Source organism: Mandrillus leucophaeus, unplaced genomic scaffold (assembly GCF_000951045.1).
Source record: "Mandrillus leucophaeus isolate KB7577 unplaced genomic scaffold, Mleu.le_1.0 Scaffold191, whole genome shotgun sequence".
NCBI lineage: Eukaryota > Metazoa > Chordata > Mammalia > Primates > Cercopithecidae > Mandrillus > Mandrillus leucophaeus.
Window position 1 is genome coordinate 146385 of NW_012101932.1, and position 21357 is coordinate 167741.

General features: G+C 37.3%; 1 protein-coding gene across 3 annotated transcripts in view; it reads left to right on the forward strand.

The window, feature by feature from the left end:
* Nucleotides 1–20844, forward strand: part of MFSD8 (major facilitator superfamily domain containing 8) — a 62148-nt gene extending 41304 nt beyond the window's left edge. For all 3 annotated transcript variants that reach the window (XM_011978228.1, XM_011978226.1, XM_011978227.1), the window contains 4 exons: nucleotides 4734–4868; nucleotides 14629–14732; nucleotides 14821–15068; nucleotides 17827–20844. In XM_011978228.1, the coding sequence (XP_011833618.1) occupies nucleotides 4734–4868; nucleotides 14629–14732; nucleotides 14821–15068; nucleotides 17827–18033 (694 nt within the window). In that variant the 3' untranslated portion in view covers nucleotides 18034–20844. The remainder of the gene's footprint in view (nucleotides 1–4733; nucleotides 4869–14628; nucleotides 14733–14820; nucleotides 15069–17826) is intronic.
* Nucleotides 20845–21357: the final 513 nt, after the last annotated feature.

Genomic DNA, 21357 nt, shown 5'->3' on the forward strand with positions numbered 1-21357 from the left:
GTAGCCATTAGCCACGTGTGGCTATGTAAATATAAGTTAAAGTAAATTTAATAAAGTATTTTCTGTCATACTAGCCACATTTCAAGTGCTCAGTAATGGGTATATGTGGCTAGTGGCCACTGTATTAGCACAGATAAAGAACATTTCTATCATGTCACAGTTCTATTGGACAGCACTGTTCTAAAGTACAAATGGGAATGAGTTTAGAGGAGATGTAGTGTTTTCTTGTATGAGATTTCTAGTTACTTCAGAATAATTTTTATAAAATAAAATTTTTAAATTTCAATAAATGTTTGCATAAAATATGTCTGGTAAAAACTTCCATAATTGTTTTAATTTAAAGATATTCAAATTTAAAGAGGTTATTATGAGACAGGATTATAATTTCTAATTGTATAGAATTTGAGTCCATATACTAATGCAGTCTTTTAAGAAAATTTATAATTAGTATATCTAGTCAGTCCCCATAGTCTAGGATGCAACATTTCTGAGATTCCGCACTGAAACCAGCACTGAGTAGAGGCTACAGGAAACTAAGCACATATTATGAAGCAAACTCCAGTCTGACTTGGGGCAATATTGATACTGACTTGAAGGAGTAAAGACTGACTTCTAGGTGGTGATTAAGAATCAGAGAGGTCTATCCAAAATAATACAAGAGCCACAACCATCAGGGCCTACCCCTGGCAAAGGATCTGGACAAAGGTGACCAGTTCTGTTTGTGTGATTACAAAGGAAGGTCATAAGGCTATGTTGAGTGTCCAAGGTGCTTAATTCCCTTTAAGTATAGCAGTCTATTTCCAAATCTACTTATTGTTGGAGGAGGAACTCCTCAAGAATCCTGAGATGGAAAGGCAGGCATTATTATGAAAAAAATCATAGAAACTTACTACATCTTAGGAAAGCCCTCCCCCCTCCACCAACAACTGACACTGCACACAATTTAAGATAGCATAAATAAACATATTGTAATATTTTATGTATTAATTCCTGGCTTAGGCTGGGCGCGGTGGCTCACGCCTGTAATCCCAGCACTTTGGGAGGCCGAGGCAGGCGGATCAAGAGGTCAAGAGATTGAGACCATCCTGGCCAACATGGTGAAACCCCGTCTCTACTAAAATTACAAAAATTAACTGGGCATGGTGGCATGCACCTGTAGTCCCAGCTACTCGGGAGACTGAGGCAGGAGAATCGCTTGAACCCAGGAGATGGAGGTTGCATTGAGCAGAAATTACATCTCTGCACTTCAGCCTGGCAACAGAGCAAGACTCCGTCCCCCTGCCACCCCAAGAAAATATCTGGCTTATTTTGCTATTTATTGGTGTATTTATTCTGAATAAGTGGAAAAATTACAAAACAGCATGAATATGTATGAGTAGATTAATATGTCTGCATGATTCTCAGTTACATCAAGAATAGCTTAATGTGTATTAAACTTAAGATGTTCTTCAAGATGAGAAGTCAGTACACTTACTTTGTCCTCCTTGTTTATAAACCACCATCAAATCCTGATTATTTCTTTACAGAAACATAAATGATAGGAGTTTTTTAAATGGTAATGAAAACATAAGGATCTTTATGAATACTAATTTCTATTTATTTATTTATTTATTGAGACAGAGTCTCTGTCACCCAGGCTGGAGTGCAGTGGCTCAATCTTGTCTCACTGCAACCTCAGCCTCCTGGTTCAAGCAATTCTCATGCCTCAGCCTCTCAAATGGCTGAGATTACAGGCGTGCGGCACCATGCCCAGCTAATTTTTTTTTGGTATTTTTAATAGAGATGGGGTTTTGCCATGTTGGCCAGGCTGGTCTCAAACTTCTGACCTCAAGTGATCCACCTGCACTGGCCTCCCATAGTGCTGGGATTACAGGCATGAGCCACCGTTCCTGGCCATGAATACTAATTTCATGTAGCACTGAAATTCAAAATATATATGCATTGAAGTAAATCATAGAACTGGGAACTGATTTAATAAACCACTGGAGTTCTTCATGAAATTCTTGTAAGTCTAAGATTTAAGTAAGGTGGAAAAAAATCTGCAATTGAAATTTAAAACAAATATATTTAATATGAGATCAGTATGTTATAGAGTTCTATAAATTACATTTTTGGATTGAGATATACCAAGTACAAAATACATCTGAGTATTTCTTAAGATAACAGAATTGAAGTATATCTCTGGGGAAGAAAATTCACCTTGCTTTTAAATGCCATTTAAAAATTATTTCTGTCATATAAATTATCTTATTGTTGGCCATGCACCGTGACTCACACGTGTAATCCCAACACTTTGGGAGGTCAAGGCAGGCGAACTGGTTGAGCTCAGGAGTTCGAGCCCAGACTGGGTAGCATGGTGAAACCTCATCTCTACAAAAAATATAAAAATTAGCTGGATGTAGTGGTACATGCCTATAGTCCCAGCTTCTTGGGTGGCTGAGGTAGGAGGATCACCTGAGCCTGGGGAGGTCAAGGCTGCAGTGAGCTGTGGTCATGCCATGTCACTCTGGGTGACAGAGTGAGACCCCATCTCAAAAAATAAAAATAAATTATCTTATTATTAAACTACTTTGAATCCTAAAAAAAATTTTAAAATATTTATAAATTTTGCTACAATATAATTTCTACATTATTTTAATGTCATAAGAAAAATTAGATGTATAGGTAATGTAATTTTTCTCCTATTTACCTACAGCAAGTACAGATGAAATTGAGGTTCCCCAAGGAAATATTGACCAAGTTGCTGTTGTGGCCATCAATGTTCTGTTTTTTGTGGCTCTATTTATCTTCGCCGTTTTTGAAACGTAAGTTTTATTCCATCTTTATCTAAATCAGATTATGTTTTAACCTTTATTTCTTAATGCAGTGTTAATTAGGCATATCGAGGTTATTAAAAATCTTATGTAAGGCAAATTTTTCTTACCATGATGTAAAAAATGTATATACATTTTGTTGCTTTTAACTTGAAAGTAGTTAATTCTTTGTCCATAATCTTACTATCTTACTTTCTTATAAAAGAATCAGTTTCACAACTCTTTCCTTCTTTCATCTGAGTTTTATGATACGGTTATAAAACTTTAGTGCCATGATTTAATTATCCTTAAGCTCTATAATTTCCTACATATATATATGTATATGATATAGAGTTCTATAAGTTACATTTTTGGATTGAGAGATACCAAGTACAAAATACATCTGAGTATTTCTTAAGATAACAGAATTGAAGTATATCTCTGGGGAAGAAAATTCACCTTGCTTTTAAATGCCATTTAAAAATTATTTCCGTCATATAATTATCTTATTGTTGGCCATGCACAGTGGCTCACACGTGTAATCCCAACACTTTGGGAGGTCAAGGCAGGCGAACTGGTTGAGCTCAGGAGTTCGAGCCCAGACTGGGTAGCATGGTGAAACCTCATCTCTACAAAAAATATAAAAATTAGCTGGATATGGTGGTACATGCCTGTAGTCCCAGCTTCTTGGGAGGCTGAGGTAGGAGGATCACCTAAGCCTGAGGAGGTCAAGGCTGCAGTGAGCTGTGGGTCAGCCCCCCAAGTAGCTGGGACTACAGGCATGCGCCACCATGCTCAGCTAATTCGTTTGTATTTTTTGTAGAGACAAGATTTCTCCATGTTGCCCAGGCTGATCTTGAACTCCTGGGCTCCAGTGATCTGCTCACCTTGGCCTCCCAAAGTGCTTGGATTACAGATGTGAACCACCGTGCCTGGCACTATCATGTTAGCTATTTTTAAGGTATGCAATTCAGTAGCATTAAGTGCATTCACAATGTCGTGCAACCATGACCGCTATTTCCTGAACGTTTTCATCATCCTAAACAGAAGCTCCATATGCATTAAAGAATAACATACCAATTAAACAATATTAATTAAATTTCAGACTGGGTGCGGTGGCTCATGCCTGTAATCACAGCACTTTGGGAGGCTGAGGCAGGTGGATCACTTGAGATCAGGAGTTCAAGACCAGCCTGGCCAATATGGTGAAACCCTGTCTGTACTAAAAATACCAAAATTAGCTGGGTATGGTGGTGGGCACCTGTAGTCCCAGCTACTCAGGAGGCTGAGGCAGGAGAATTACTTGAACCCAGGAGATGGAGGTTGCAGTGAGCCGAGATCATGCCACTGCATTCCAGCCCAGGTGACAGAGTGAGACTCTGGCATCTCAAAAATAATAATAAACAATAAATATAAATTGCATTTTGTAGTCAGTTACTAGAGATCGCATGTAGGGAGAGAAACTTGGCAAGGAAGGATATAGTCATGTAAAGGAAGAGACATTGAGAGGTAAAGAGAAAAATATATACATTCAGAAATCCAGTATATTCTGATAACTTAATATAACATTATTGCTTTGAAAGAGACCAATTTAATTAAAAATATAACCATGATTATTTAGTAATGTTAGAATGATAGGCATTATGATTGGTGTGGTTTGTTTCCTTTTCCTTTGTTTCAGACTTTCTGTAATATGGCTATATTAGTTATATAATTAAAATAAACATTAGAAAGTAAACTATGAGTAGGCAGACTTAGTAACTTAGGTATGTAACAACAACATGCTTAAAATGTGTTCAAACTTTTGCTTAAGTCTGTTGTCATTGTTAAAAGGCATGCAAATTCTTGAATGTGTAGCTGTCTTTTTTAAAACTTATACTTCACTTTAAGCATAACAGTTACTGTGATTTAAATAAGCATACTTTTTTTGGTTTTTCTTAGCATCATTGCTCCATTAACAATGGATATGTATGCCTGGACTCAAGAACAAGCTGTGTTGTATAATGGCATAATACTTGCTGCTCTTGGGGTTGAAGCAGTTGTTATTTTCGTAGGAGTTAAGTTACTTTCCAAAAAGTAAGTTAAGTATTTTTGGTTTTATGTCTGTTTTTTAAAAATAAAACAAAAAACAGAGCTAACAATGCAAATGGATGTACCAGGAAAATAATCTAAAGCTTTTTTTGGACACAGATTTACAATTTATTAAGAGATCATAATATTTTTATACCCTACAGCATTTCTTTGGTAAAACAAAATTTCTCACAAAGTGAGATTTATCTTTTGTCTATTATGTTTTCCTGAAACTATATTTCATAAACCATTGTTCTGTATTGTAATATATATTGTGCAACAAAAAAGATTCAGTGGTTAAGTTTGGAAAATTTTGGTTAAGATTACCAAACTTATTCTAGAACGTCTATCCACAGTATATATATTCTAAATCATCCATCATGGCAAATAAAATTTGTGACATTCCCCAGACCACACAACACTTTTTTTTGAGACAAGTCTCGTTCTGTTGCCGAGGCTGGAATGCAGTGGTGCAATCATGGCTTAGTGCAGCCTTGACCTGCTGGGCTCAAGTGATCCTCTCATCTCACCCTCCTGAATAGCTGGGACTACAGGCATGACCACCATACCTGGCTAATTTCTTTTATTTTTATTTTTTGTAGAGACAATATCTCACTATGTTGCCCAGGCTAGTCTCATTCCTGGGCTCAAGCATTCCTCCTGCCTCAGTCTCCCAAAGTGTTGGGATTACAGGCATGAGCCACTGTGTCCAGCATAAGTGTTTTTTAATTGATACATGATAGATGTACATATGTTTGGGGTATGTGTGATACTTTGATACATTCATATAATGTATAAAGATCAAATCAAAATAATTAGGATACCATCACTTTAAATATTTACCTTTTCGTTATGCTAGGAACATTTGAATTACTCTTTTCTAGCTTTTGACATGTACGCTAAATTATTGCTAACTATAGTCACCCTACTGAGCTGTTGAAAACTAGGTCTTCTTCTAACTGTATATTTGTACCCATTAACCAACTATTGTTTATTGCCTCCTTCCCACTATTATTCCTGGTTTCTGGTAACTACCAATCTAGTCTCTTTTCTTTCTTTCTTTTCTTTTTTTTTCTTTTTGTAAAAGATGGTGTCTCACTCTGTTGTCCAGGATGGAGTGGAGTGGTGTGATCATAGCTCATGGCAGCCTCAAGCTCCTGGGCTGAAGCAATCCTCCTGTCTCAGCCTCTCAGTAACTAGGACTATAGGCATGTGCCATAATGCCTAGCTAATTTTTTTTTTTTTTTAACTTTTTGTAGAGATAAGGTCTTGCTGTGTTGCCTGGGCTCACCAATCTACTCTCTATCTTCATGAGATTCATTAAAAATTTTTTTTTTTTTAATGACGGAGTCTTGCTCTGTTGCCCAGGCTGGAGTGCAGTGGCGTGATCTCAGCTTACTGCAACCTCTACCTCCTGGGTTCCAGCAATTCTCCTGCCTCAGCCTCCCAAGTAGCTGGGACTACAGGCACATGCCATCACACCTGACAATTTATTTATTTTTATTTTTAGTAGAGATGGGGTTTCACCACATTAGGATAGTCTCGATCTCCTGACCTCATGATCTGCCCGCCTCCGCCTTCCGAAGTGCTAGGATTACAGGCGTGAACCACTGCGCCCAACCTGAGAATCACTTTTTTAGCTCCCACATGAGTGAGAAAATGTGATAATTTGTCTTTCTGTGCTTGGCTTATTTCACTTAACATAATGACCATTAATTCCATCTATGTTACCCAAAATGATGGGATTTCATGGTTTTAGTGGCTCAACAATATTCCCTTGTGTATATATACCACATTTATCCATTCATCCATTGATGGGCACTTAGGTTGGTTTCATATTTTGGCGACTGTGAATAGTGCTGAAATGAACATGGGAGTGAGTGCAGATGTGTCTTTGATATATTGATTTCCTTTCTTTTAGATATATACCTAGTAATGGGATTGCTGGTTCATATGATAGTTCCATTTTAATTTTTTTTGAGGAACATCTGTACTGTTTTCCATAGTGGTTTTACTAATTTACATCCCCACCAACAGTATACAAGGGTTCCTGTTTCTCCACATCCTCGCCAGCATCCATCATTCCCTCTTTTTGATTAAAGCCATTTTAATTGGGTTGAGAGAATACCTAATTGTGGTTTTGATTTGCATATTTGCATTTCCCTGATGATTAGTGATGTCAAACATTTTTTGTACACCTAGTGGCCTTTTGTATGTCTTATTTTGAGAATGTCTATTCACTGTTTAAAAGAATCATTTTGAGGGCCTGGTGCTCATGCCTGTAATCCCAGCATTTTGGAAGGCCAAGGCAGCTGGATCATTTGGGGTCAGGAGTTCGAGACCAGTCTGGCCAACATGGTGCAACCCCATTTTTACTAAAAATACAAAAATTTTTCTACTAAAAATACAGGGCATGGTGGCACGTTTCTACTAAAATAAAAAAAAATTTCTACTAAAAATAGAGGGTGTGGTGGCATGTGCCTGTAGTCCCAGCTACTCAGGAGGCTGAGGCAAGAGAATCGCTTCAGCCCAGGAGGTGGAGGTTGCAACAGTGAGCCGAGATCACACCACTGCCCTCCAGCCTGGGCAACAGAGTGAGACTTCATCTCAAAATAGATAAATAAATACAAATAAATAAAAGAATAATTTGGCCAGGTATAGTGGCTCATGTCTGCAACCCGAGCAATTTAGGAGGCTAGGACAGGAGGATCATTTCAGCCCAGGAGTTAGTTTGAGATGAGCCTGGACAACATAGCGAGATCTTATCTCACTATGATATAATGAGATCCCTATTTCTTCACAGACACACACACACACACAATTAGCTGGGTGTGATGGAGCACTCCTGTAGTCCCAACTACTTGGGAGGTTGAGGCGAGAGGATTGCTTGAGCCCAGGAGTTTGAGGCTGTAGTGAACTGTGATTGTACCACTATACTCCAGTCTGGGTGACAGAGCAAGACCCATCTCTTAAAAAAAGAATCATTTTGTAAAAGTGTAACTGTAAGGAACATATTTTCAGGGAAATGCTTGTGTAAAATTAAGTTCAGTCATATAGTCTAAGGTGGAACATTAGCTGATGAATTTAGACAGTTCTATTTAATCCTGAAATACAGATCCTCTTTAACTTGCAGTGGGGCTACATCCTGATAAACTGATCATCGCAAGTTGAAAATAGCACAAAGTTGAAAATACAGGCTGCGTGCAGTGGCTCACGCCTGCAATCCCAGCACTTTGGGAGGCCAAGGTGGGAAGGTCACTTGAGGTCAGAAGTTCAAGACCAGCGCAGCCAATGTGGTGAAACCCCATCTCAACTAAAATTACAAAAATTAGCCGCGTATGGTGACAGGTACCTGTAATCACAGCTACTCCGCAGGTGGAGGCACAAGAATCGCTTGAATCCGGGAGGCAGAGGTTGCAGTGAGCTATTGCATTCCAGCCTGGATGACAAGAGTGAAACTCCATCTCAAAAAAAGCAAAAAACAAAACAAAACAAAACATTTAATACACCTAACCTACGGAGCATTGTAGCTTAGCTTAGCTTAGCCTACCTTAAACACGCTCCAACACTCACATTAGTTTTCAGTTAGGTTAAATCATCTAACACAAAGAGTATTTTATAATAAAGTGTTGGATATCTCATGTAATTTGCCAAATACAGTATACTGTAGATTACGGTATTAGATGTTTACCTTTGTGATCATGTGACTGACTGGGAGCTGTGGCTCTCTGCTGCTGTCCAGCATAATGAAACAGTATCATACCACAGATGGCTGGTCTGGAAAAATACCCAAATTCAAAATTTGAAGTGTGGTTTCTACTGAATGAGTATCACTTTCCCACTGTTGTAAAGCTGAACAATTATAAGTTGAATACTCATAAGTCAGAGACTGTATGTACTTTAATAAGTTTCTAAAATTAATCAACAAATGTTAAGTCAGTGTATCAGGTTCAGTGCTGTGGGGATTCTATGAGAATTCTTGTCCTTATGGAGCCAAGTAGAGGGATCAAGATATAAGATAGACATAGTTATATTCAAAGTTAATAGGAAGTACATTACATCTTGCTACAGAAGTAGAGCAGTGCGGCTGATATACATTCTTACAGAATGTCCAATACTATACCCTCAAAGCATGTGTATTCCAGTAGGGGGAAAGCCAATAAACACAAATGTGAAGTCAGTTAGTGATAAGTATTACAAAGAAGAAGAGAAGAGAATAAGGAGTCAAGGGCAGGGCTGGAAAGTGGGGAGATGTTGTATTTGATAGACTGCTCAAGGAAGGTATATATGACGAAGTTACATTTAAGCTGAGACCTTAGTGAAGTCAGCAAAGAGCCATGCAGTGGCCTGGAACTCTCTTCCCCCAGAAGGCTGAGCTTTGTATGTTTAAGGAACAAGCAGAAAGCTGGTTTGACAAGAGCACAGTGAGGGAAAAGGCAAATGATAAATCAGGTTAGAAAGACGTGAAGCCTGTTGGTATTCTGAGGGTGATGGAAGTCATCGGGTTTTTGTTAGTTGTTTGGTTGTTTGGTTTTTAATGCATGTATTTTGGAAGACTTTGGTTTTGTTTTTATGTTTTACTGTTATGCAGAATTTCCAACATACACCAAAGTCTAGAGAGCATCTCCAATATTCATTACCCAGCTGCAACAATTATAAGCACTTAGACAATCCTGTTCCATCTCTACCTCTAGCTATTCCACACTCTCTTTCCCCTGTACCTGGATTATTTTGAAGCTGATCCTAGGCATCAATTCATATCTTCCACAAATATTTCAGTATGTGTCTCCAAAGTTAATATTATCTCATCCAAAAAAATGATTTGTTAATATCATCACATATTCACGCAACATTCAGATTTTCTCCACTGTCTCAAGTGCTTTTTGGCTTTGTTTTATTGTATTTGTTTCTCAGTATGTTCACTAGATTTAGGCTCTTAAGTTTACTAAGTCTCTTTTAATCAATAAGTTTCTTCTCCATCTCTGTCTTTTTTTCTCTTTTCTTCTTACAAATTGAATAAACCAGGATTTTTGTACTATAGTTTTCCACATTTTGGATCTTACTGTTTGCATCATTGGTGTTTTGAAGACATTTTCCTTTCTGCTGTATTTCTTTTTCTTTTTTTAAAATTATACCTTTTTTTTTTTGAGATGGAGTTTCACTCTTGTTGCCCAGGCTGGAGTGCAATGGTACGATCTTGGCTCACCACAACCTCCACCTCCACCAGGTTCAAGCCATTCCCCTGCCTCAGCTTCCTGAGTCCGAGTAGCTGGGATTACAGGCATGTGCCACCACACCCAGCTAATTTTTGTGTTTTTAGTAGAGACAGGGTTTCACCATGTTGGCTTGGATGGTCTCAACCTCCTGGCCTCAGATGATCCGTCTTCCTCGGCCTCCCAAAGTACTGGATTACAGGCATGAGCCACCACACTCAGCCTTTATTATACTTTGAGTTCTGAAATACATGTGCAGAATGTGCAGGTTTGTTACATAGGTATAAATGTACCATGGTGGTTTGCTGCACCCATCAATCCATCATCTACATTAGGTATTTCTCCTAATGCTGTCCCTCCCCTAGCCCCCACCCCCCAGCAGGCCCCTGTGTGTGATGTTCCCCTCCCTGTGTCCATGTGTTCTCATTGTTCAACTCCCACTTATGAGTGAGAAAATGTGGTGTTTGTTTTTCTGTTCCTGTGTTAGTTTGCTGAGAATGATGGTTTCCAGCTTCATCCATGTTCTGCAAAAGACATGAACTCGTCCTTTTTTATGGCTGCATAGTTTTCCATGGTATATATGTGCTACATTTTCTTTATCCAGTCTATCATTGATGGGCATTTGGGTTGCTTCCAAGTCTTTACTCTTGTGAATAGTGCTGCAATAAACATACATGTGCATGTGTCTTTATAGTAGAATGATTTATAATCCTTTGGGTATACACCCAGTAATGCGATGGCTGGGTCTTTATAGTAGAATGATTTATAATCCTTTGGGTATATACCCAGTAATGGGATTGCTGGGTCTAATGGTATTTCTGGTTCTAGATCCTTGAGGAATCACCACACTGTCTTCCACAATGGTTGAACTAATTTACACTCCCACCAACAGTATGAAAGTGTTCCTATTTCTCCACATCCTCTCCAGCATCTGTTTCCTGAGTTTTTAATGATTGCCACTCTAACTGGTGTAAGATGGTATCTCATTGTGATTTTGGTATGCATTTCTCTAATGACCAGTGATTATGAGCTTTTTTTCATACGTTTGTTGGCTGCATAAATGTCTTCTTTTGAGAAGTGTCTGTTCATATCCTTTGCCCACTTTTTGATGGGGTTGTTTTTTTCTTGTAAATTTGTTTAAGTTCCTTGTAGATTCTAGATATTAGCTCTTTGTCAGATGGATAGATTGCAAAATTTTTCTCCCATTCTGTAGGTTGCTTGTTTACTCTGATGATAGTTTATTTTGCTGTGCAGAAGCTCTTTAGTTTAATTAATTAGATCCCATTTATCAGTTTTGGTTTTTGTTGCCATTGCTTTTGGTGTTTCAGTCATGAAGTCTTTGCCCATGCCTATGTCCTGAATGGTATTGCCTAGGTTTTCTTCTAGAGTTTTTATGGTTTTAGGTCTTATGTTTAAGTCTTTGATCCATCTTGAGTTAACTTTTGCATAAGGTATAAAAAAGGGGCCCAGTTTCAGTTTTCTGCATATGGCTAGCCAGTTTTCCCAACACCATTTATTAAATAGGGAATCCTTTCCCTGTTGCTTGTTTTTTCAGGTTTGTCAAAGATCAGATGCTTGTAGACATGTGGTGTTATGTCTGAGGCCTCTGTTCTGTTCCATTGGTCCATATATCTGTTTTGATACAAGAACCATGCTGTTTTGGTTACTGTAGCCTTGTAGTGTAGTTTGAAGTCCGGTATTGTGATAACTCCAGCTTTGTTCTTTTTGCTTAGGATTCTCTTGGCTATATGGGCTCTGTTTTGGTTCCATATGAAATTTAAAGTAGTTTTTTTCTAATTCTGTGAAGAAAGTCAATGGTAGCTTGATGGGGATAGCATTGAATCTATACATTACTTTGGACAGTGTGGCCATTTTCACAATATTGATTCTTCCTATCCATGAGCATGGAATGTTTTTCCATTTGTTTGTATCCTCTCTTATGTCCTTGAGCAGTGGTTTGTAGTTCTCCTTGAAGAGGTTCTTCACATCCCTTGTAAGTTGAATTCCTAGGTATTTTATTCTCTTTGTAGCAATTGTGAATGGCAATTCACTCTTGATTTGACTCTCTGTTTGTCTATTATTGGTGTATAGGAATGCTTGTGATTTTTGCACATTGATTTTGTATCCTGAGAGTTTGCTGAAGTTGCTTGTCAGCTTAAGGAGATTTTGGGCACCACTTATCCCACAGAAATACAAACTACCATCAGAGAATACCAAAGTATTCTCTAATACTATAAACACCTCTAGGCAAATAAACTAGAAAATCTAGAAGACATGGATAAATTCCTGGACACATACACCCTCCCAAGACTAAACCAGGAAGAAGTCTAATCCCTGAAATCAACCAATAACAAGTTCTGATATTGAGGCAGTAATTAATAGCCTACCAACCAAAAAAAGCCCAGGACCAGATGAATTCACAGCCGAATTCTACCAGAGGAACAAAGAGGAGTGGGTACCATTCCTTCTGAAACTACGCCAAACAATAGAAAAAGAGGGCCTCCTCCCTAACTCATTTTATGAAGCCAGCATCATCCTGATACCAAAACCTGGCAGAGACACAACAAAAAAAGAAAATTTAAGGCCAATATCCCTGATGAACATCGATGCGAAAATCCTCGATAAAATACTGGCAAACCGAGGCCAGGCACGGTGGCTCACGCCTGTAATCCCAGCACTTTGGGAGACCAAGATGGGTGGATCACAAGGTCAGGAGATCGAGACCATCCTTGCTAACACAGTGAAACCCCATCTCTACTAAAAATACAAAAAAATTAGCCAGGCGTGGTGGTGGGCACCTGTAGTCCCAGCTACTCGGGAGGCTGAGGCAGGAAAATGGTGTGAACCCAGGAGGCGGAGCTTGCAGTGAGCCAAGGTCACAGCACTGCCTGCCAGCCTGGGACTCCATCTCAAAATAATAATAATAATAATAAAATAAAAATAAATAAAAATAAAAAAAATAAAATACTGGCAAACCAAATCCAGCAGCACATCAAAAAGCTTATCCACCATGATCAAATCTGCTTCATCCCTGGGATGCAAGGCTGGTTCAACACACACAAATCAGTAAATGTAATCCATCTCATAAACAGAACCAATGACAAAAACCACATGATTATCTCAATAGATGCAGAAAAGGCCTTTGATATAATTCAATACCCTTCATGCTAAAAAACACTCAATAAACTGATATTGATGGAACGTATCTCAAAATAATAAGAGCTATTTATGACAAACCCACAGCCAGTATCATACTGGATAAAGTAAAACTGGAAGCATTCCCTTTGAAAACCGGCACAAGACAAGGATGCCCTCTCTCATCTCTCCTATTCAACATAGTATTGGAAGTTCTAACCAGGGCAATCAGGCAAGAGAAAGAAATAAAGGATATTCAATTAGGAAATGAAGTTAGATTGTCTCTGTTTGCAGATGACATGATTGCTGTATTTCTTAAAAACTAGTACTTGCATCTAGAAGCTTGATGAAATTTGGGTTCAATTTTTTGGCAAGAATACTTTATAGGTGGGGATATGTGCTTATATCAGAAGAAATATAATGTTTATCTCTTCTTGACATGTAAATAGTCATTGATTATTCCATAGATCCATTAATTCATTAATGGATCATTGCAAAATTCTGGTATTTTAATTCTATCATTCCTTTATTTATTTGCTAGAATACTTACCATAAAGAGAATCTTTCTCTCACCAACTATTTGGTTAACCTGAGCTACAGTTGTATAGGAAAAGCAGGATAAAGGCTTGATTATTTTATAAACTGGTTTTTAAAATAATGAGTTGTTTCCCTAACATCCTCAGAAACTGACCAAAGAGTACTGTATTTTAATATACTATGAATTCATGGATTATAACACTTTTTTTTTTTTTTTTAGAGACAGGGTCTTGCTCTGTCATCCAGTCTGGAGTGCAGTGGTGCCATCACAACTCACTGTAGCCTTGACCTCCTGGGCTCAAGTAATCCTCCTGCCTCAACCTCCTGAGTAGCTAGAACTACAGGCACCAGATACCACTCCCGGCTAATTTTTTAAATTTTGCGTAGAGATGGGGTCTTGCTATGTTGCCCAGGCTGGTTTTGAACTTCTGGCATCAAGCAGTCCTCCCGCTTTGGCCTCCCAAAGTGCTGGGGTTATAGGCGTGAGCCACTATACCAGGCTACAGATGATAATACTTTTGTGTGTTTCAATCCATTGCCATTATTATTCTGTTTTAGTACTCACAGTGTCACATTTTTGGCCAGCTTCTTCAAATTGGCTGAGTCAAAAAGACTTATACGACCGAGTAGTCACTGATAACTTCTGTGCTTTTTGCTGTGAAAGATCTGAGCTCTTCTACTTTTTGTGTCCCAGACCTTAAGTCAGCCATTTTTCAGAGGAGTCCTGGTTATTTTTAGTGGAAAATTATATTTAGCATTCTTTTTAATGGATATATCATTGAAAGTACAAGATATTATTTTTAGTTTTTAAAATTATGAAAGTAATAAAGCTATGTTATAATGTTTCATTTTAAAATTACAGAGTTTCTGTTCTTTAACAGGATTGGCGAGCGTGCTATTCTACTGGGAGGACTCATCGTTGTATGGGTTGGCTTCTTTATCTTGTTACCTTGGGGAAATCAATTTCCCAAAATACAGTGGGAAGGTATAGCCATACATAATTCTATAATGTTAGCCTCTGTTATTTATCTAAAATCAACAAGTAATGCACTGCAATGATTTTGTTTTTACAGATTTGCACAATAATTCAATCCCTAATACCACATTTGGGGAAATTATTATTGGTCTTTGGAAGTCTCCAATGGAAGATGACAATGAAAGACCAACTGGTTGCTCAATTGAACAAGCCTGGTGCCTCTACACCCCGGTGATCCATCTGGCCCAGTTCCTTACATCAGTTGTGCTAATTGGAGTAGGCTATCCAGTCTGCAACCTTATGTCCTATACTCTATATTCAAAAGTTCTAGGACCAAAACCTCAGGTAAGCCAGGTAGCCTGACATTGCAATTATAGAAAATATACTTGTAAGCACTCACATTTTTTGCTGCCATTCTCTATTTTTACAGAGACTGATTTGAGGGATTTTTATCATATTTAGCATTTAAAATTTTAAAAAATCCCACAACTTCTATAAAGTGTTTAGAAGATTTATATGTTGAAATTTACAAACAGTACCCTAAGCTATAACTCAAAGATGTTTTGAACTCAGAGATTAGGGAGCTCAAAATCATTTTCATAGGAAAAAAATAATCTGAGGTATAATTTTTTTTTTTTTTTGAGGTGTAAATTTCTAAAACTCATTCTTAAACTAGGCTAGAGTTAGGCAACCAAAATTGATAACCAGATTTGAACCTAGGCTTAATTTCATCTAGCCCCAGGCAATTACTAAGAGATTAAAAACACGATAGTCTTAAAAGTTTACAGCAGCTATGTATATTTTATAATTTTTAAATAAATTTTCCATGTTTTTATAGAAAATTAGCAACAATGTAGAAGGAAAATGAAAAATTTCAATGAGACAGTTGCTACCAACATTTTGGCAAAATTACATTTCTACTTCCAGTCTTTTATCTATGCTTATATGTGTACGTGCATGTACCACAAAAATAGGATTTTAAAAATAGTATCATGGATACTGTTTTGTAATCTGCTTTAAAAAAATAATAATGCATTGTGACTATGCTCCCATACCATTTAATTTTCTCTTAGAGAATTATTTTTAATGTAAACATTATATTCCATTTTATGTATGTACTGTCGTGTATTTGCAATCATTTTCCTATTATTATACATTTAGATTATTTCCAGGTTTTGCTTCTGACTCTTTTTTAAATTTTTTTGAGACAGTCTTTCTCTGTCGCCCAGGCTGGAGTGCAGTGGTACGATCTCGGCCCACTACAACCTCTGCTTCCTGGGCTCAAACAATTCTTGTGCCTCAGCCTCCCGAGTAACTGGGACCACAGGTGTGCACCGTGGGGCCTGGCTAATTTGTGTATTTTTGTACCGATGGGGTTTCACCATGTTGGCCAGGCTGGTCTCAAACTCCTGAGCTCAAGTGATCCTCCCGCCTTGACCTCCCAAAGTGCTGGGTTTACAGGTACGAGCCACCGTGCCTGCTCACTTGTAACTCTTTTTAATAATAGTCATTTAAATGGCCACAAAATAAAAATATTATCTTCCTCTTTAAAAATTAAATAGCGGCCGGGCACCATGGCTCACGCCTGTAATCCTAGCACTTTGGGAGGCCAAGGTGGACGGATCACGAGGTCAGGAGATCGAGACCATTCTGGCTAACATGATGAAACCCCGTCTCTACTAAAAATAGAAAAAGTTAGCCAGGCGTGGTGGCGCCTGCCTGTAGTCCCAGCTACTTGAGAGGCTGAGACAGGAGAATGGCATAAACCCGGGAGGTGGAGCTTGCAGTGAGCAGAGACCGCGCCACTGCACTCCAGCCTGGGCAACGGAGCGAGACTCCGTCTCAAAAAATAAATAAATAAATAAATAAATAGCTTTACGTTTTCAGAGCAGAAATTAGTGTTTCTCTATTGAAATAAGACAAAGAGGAGAAAAAATGAATACCCGTGTTTTCAAGTTATAAGGAGTAGATACAACATTTCAGTAATAATTTCTGGGTTTGTTTTTAACCTAATAGATTATATTTTTAATTTTTCAAAATTAAGAATAAAAGCTTGTTAATTACCAAAGCAATATATAATGGTTGTAACAAAATTCAAATAATTTAGAAATGTATTTAACAGAAAATGGAGGCTCCCCTTAGCTTCACCTCACCAAAGTCAACCACTGTTAACTTAATTTGTATGCTTTAAGACATTTTTCTATCCATATCCAAACATATCCACATTTGTACCTTTTTTTAGAAAAAGGGAGAAATGGACTATATCACATGGATATATACTTGTTTCTGCTTCTTGATAGGTTTTTTTTTTTTTTTTACTTAATATGTTATAGCTTTCTTTCCATGTCAGTGTATACAGATGTTTTCAGAAGATTTTACTGTCTCTATATAAGGCTTTATTCTTGTAAATAGCTGCTTATTAGTACCATAAGACAGGGCAAGGAAAAATTTTAAAAATATAAGTAGCTGCTTAGCATTCCAGTTATTAAGTATACCATAGTTTATTCACTTAATCTACCAGTGACATTTAGGTTGTTTCCAATTTGAGGCTATTAAAAGCAATGCTGCCCTGAACATTCTTGGGCAGTTTATGTGGATTATGGTTTTGGATACAGAAGTTGTAGGAGTGGCATTGTGGTAGAGTGTAAAATGGCACAGTGGAGTCAGCCAAATATGGCTTCAAACTTCTTGAACAAGTTACTTAAACTTTCTGAGTTTCAGTTTCTACCTTTGTTAAACGGGGATAACACCTGTCATCGAAACTTATGAACATTACAAATGATGTATGTAAAGCACCTACCTCAGTGACTGGCATGTAGCAGTTACAAAATAAGTGTTAGCTTTAAAAGGTATTTCAATCAATTTTATTATTCCCAGGGCTTCAGCAGACATTAAGTTTTCCCTTTACACTCCTTTTATTTTTCTTAATCTGACTTGATATCAAATGCTATATTTATAGGAGGCATTTTATGTTTAATTTAAAAGTAAAAGATAGAGAAAGCGATTCTTGTTAGTTTGCTGTAGTTTGGTAATACCATTTCTTTGCTTTTAAATAACTAAACCCCAATATCAATCTGCTTGTCCCCCATTTCACCCCCAACAGGGTGTATACATGGGCTGGTTAACAGCATCTGGAAGTGGAGCCCGGATTCTTGGGCCTATGTTCATCAGCCAAGTGTATGCTCACTGGGGACCACGATGGGCATTCAGCCTGATGTGTGGAATAGTAGTGCTCACCATCACACTCCTGGGAGTGGTTTACAGAAGACTCATTGCTCTTTCTGTAAGGTATGGGAGGATTCAGGAATAAACTAGCTAAGACTGTGATGGAAACTACTTGCTGTGTGGCACTTCCTGGCTAAAGCTCTTCTAGACAATTGTGATGAGCCAGTCTCCAAGAATCAGACTACAGATATTGCAGATTTTGAAGAACAAGAACATATGTTGAATAACAGAGAGAATTCTACATGTGATTGTGAATAGTAGGTTATATAAAAACATACTAGATCATAATTTCCTTATCTCAGAATGAAAATTATTCTTATAACACCTTTTTGTGGTTGCATGAACTAATGAGTGACGGACAACGATGTATAAATGTGAAGTTGTATTCTTAATACCAACTGCAGAAGTGTCATTAAAATGATATACAGTGGAACCAGAAAGAGGGTTCTGTTAAGAATTAGCTATAGCAGAATAAAATTATAGAATCTAAAAAACTCAAGTAGAGGTATTTTTATTCAGATACCTACTTTTTATTTATAAAAAAATATATTTTCTATTATCAGATAGTTCCCTTATGAAATAAAAATTTTAACACTTATATTTTCCATTTAGCATGCCTAACATCCTACCTTGCCTTCTATAAGTCTTCTAATACTGCACCTATACCTTATTTTAGTTCATGGTTTCAGTAAGTAACCCCTACATTCATAAATGAGGATGAATAATGCTAATATTTGAGCAATACAGAGGATTAAGAGATCAAGATACTTCACTGCCTATTAGCCTAATAGGGTTACCTACTTTCTTTCAAATGCCAATAATTCACATTAGAAACATAATCCAGATATGTGTTATTGTATATATATACAAAACAGTAAATGGTTTATTAAAATTATTGCTATTTTTCAACCCCCTTAAACTGGAGAAAAGCATTTAATTAGTAAAACATTAATTAATTTACTTCAATTTTTCCCATCTCTCAGTAGTGGTGGGGAGGAACACAACATTTTTCAATCTATGTCTGCATAGTTGTTTAGAGCTGCAGAATTTTAGTTGGATTTTTAATTTGGATGGTCCCTGACAGCCCCAACCTAGTCAAGCTAATAAGTATTTGAGGCAAAATGGCTTGAATCTAACAATTTACTGAGTTTACCTGAAGTTGGCTAAATAACACTGTATGTTTAACTTCTCCCTCTACATAAGTTGAATGCTGATAAAAGGAACTAGTAGAGAACTGTGTATATGGATAAGCAGTGTTACAGAAAATGCAGAAATATTTCTAAACACTTTTCCAAATGTTTTCTACTTTAAGTTAGAAATATTTTCAAATCTGAGAATAAACACTATAATCTGCACTTTATAGACTGGGTGCAGTGTCTCACGCCTGTAATCCCAGCACTTTGGAAGGCCAAGGCAGGAGGATTGCTTGAGGCCAGGAGTTCAAGACCAGCTTGGGAAACAAAGTGAGACCCTGTCTCTACAAAAAATAAAATAAAAACAAAAATTTAAAAATGTATAATCTGCACTTTATGCTAAACTTGCTGTGCTCTTACACTCAATTTTTTCAGCTCTAATAAAGGGCTTAATTTGATAGAATTATTCTACGATTAAATTTTGAAGACTGTTCACTCTCCTCTTCCACCCATAGCAAGACTGCTTCCATAGATTTCTCAGAACTGTAGCCAGGTTTCTGGCTATTTGGTCAAGTCTGGGATCCCTCTTACCTATTTTTCTGCAGCTGCTTTCTCTGTCTTACATTTTTTGGGCCACTTCTAATCTTAAAGAGTAAACTCCACCGTTGGTTTGCATAGTGTGCATGACAGAAATAACAAGAATAATGGTAGTGATGAAAATGATAAGAGCAAAATTTGCAGAGTGCTTTCCACATTCCAGGTAATGTGTAACATATAATTTAATTCTTACAGCAGTCTTATGGAGTAAAAATACTATTATGATTCCCATTTTATAGAGGAAAGAATGGAGGCACAGAAAAGTTACTTGTCTATGTAACAGTCTGTCCTTAAAGTCCACAGTCTTAACCACTGTATTTTTCATAGTGAGGAAAATAGCCCAGAAAGTTACAGTTTCAATTAGTTACTAATTGTAGGATAACTTAACCATACCAGTGACTCCTATTAGCAGAAATATTTGGGCAACATAAGCTCAGTGACTGGAGCTTTTGTCGTAGCATAATAGCCTGTTTCCAGCAAAAACAGAGAAGTTTCCCAGCTTTCAAAGGTTTATAATATTGATTAATATTTAGATAAACTTAACCTTGCATAAATGACTGTTACTTTCCTTTTTATTGAGAGCATTTTCTTTGGTGCATTTTCTTCTTTGGAGGTTTATACCTTGCTCATCTTGGCACAAAAGAAGGCGAAAGGAAGTAACACGGGATTGAGAAAAGAGCAAGGAGGTAAAGTTTGAGGAAAAAAATCACTCTGTTGATGTCTTCTTGAGTAGGCCAAGTTGAGTATAAAGAGAAAATGACAACAGGAGATTTTAAGGTATGATACATTGTTAAGAGTAGTACATATTTAGGAAGAGAAAATATGTTTTTGAAAACATAAATTTAAACTTGAAAGGATGATTTTCATATTTTGAAGGGATTTATAACTTCACGAAGCATCTCTATTCTATCTTGTTCAGCTTTACATTTAAAAATAAACTCTTCTGGTTCATATAAAACTTATCTCTTACATAAAGTGAAATCTGTTAATTTTTTGTTTTGACAAGGATAAACTGCTTGTCTGCATCTGTTTAAGAATAGGTTAACTTATTTTGAGAAGAAATTCTGGGCACCATTTTTGACTATTGAAGACTTATTTGTAATTTAATATCTACTTTACATTGTGAATGTCCATTTTCTAATAAACAAGATTATTTTGCATATGTACCTTAAGCTTTAAAACTGTATTCAGTCGTGCTTTCCATACATATTTAAGGAAGTACCCACTGCGTGCCAATTACCATGTCATTTGGGGGATTGTGCAGTAAACAAAACACACGGAGCTCCAACCTTCATGAGGCTTATGTACCAGCAAGAAAGTCAGATATTCACAAGATGATTTCACAGATGATTATGATTGAGGGAAGGGTGATGAGAGAGAAGCATAGGGAACTATGAGGGTGAATATGATTAACAGGGAACCTGACCTGAACAATAGAGTCAGGCATGTTTCTCCGGGAATAAATGATTAGCTAAGACCTGGTGGAAGAGAACAATTTGGATTGGTGAAGAGTGGGACAGGTAGTTTTCAGGCAGAATGCAGTGTGTACAAAGCCCTGGAGGTGGGAAGATCTTGGAGCTTTCACAGAACTAAAAATAGGTCCAAGGTGGGTGGACTATAGTGGTTGAGAAGAAGCCTAATATTAGCTGAGTCTATACAGGGACAATGCAAGGCTTTGT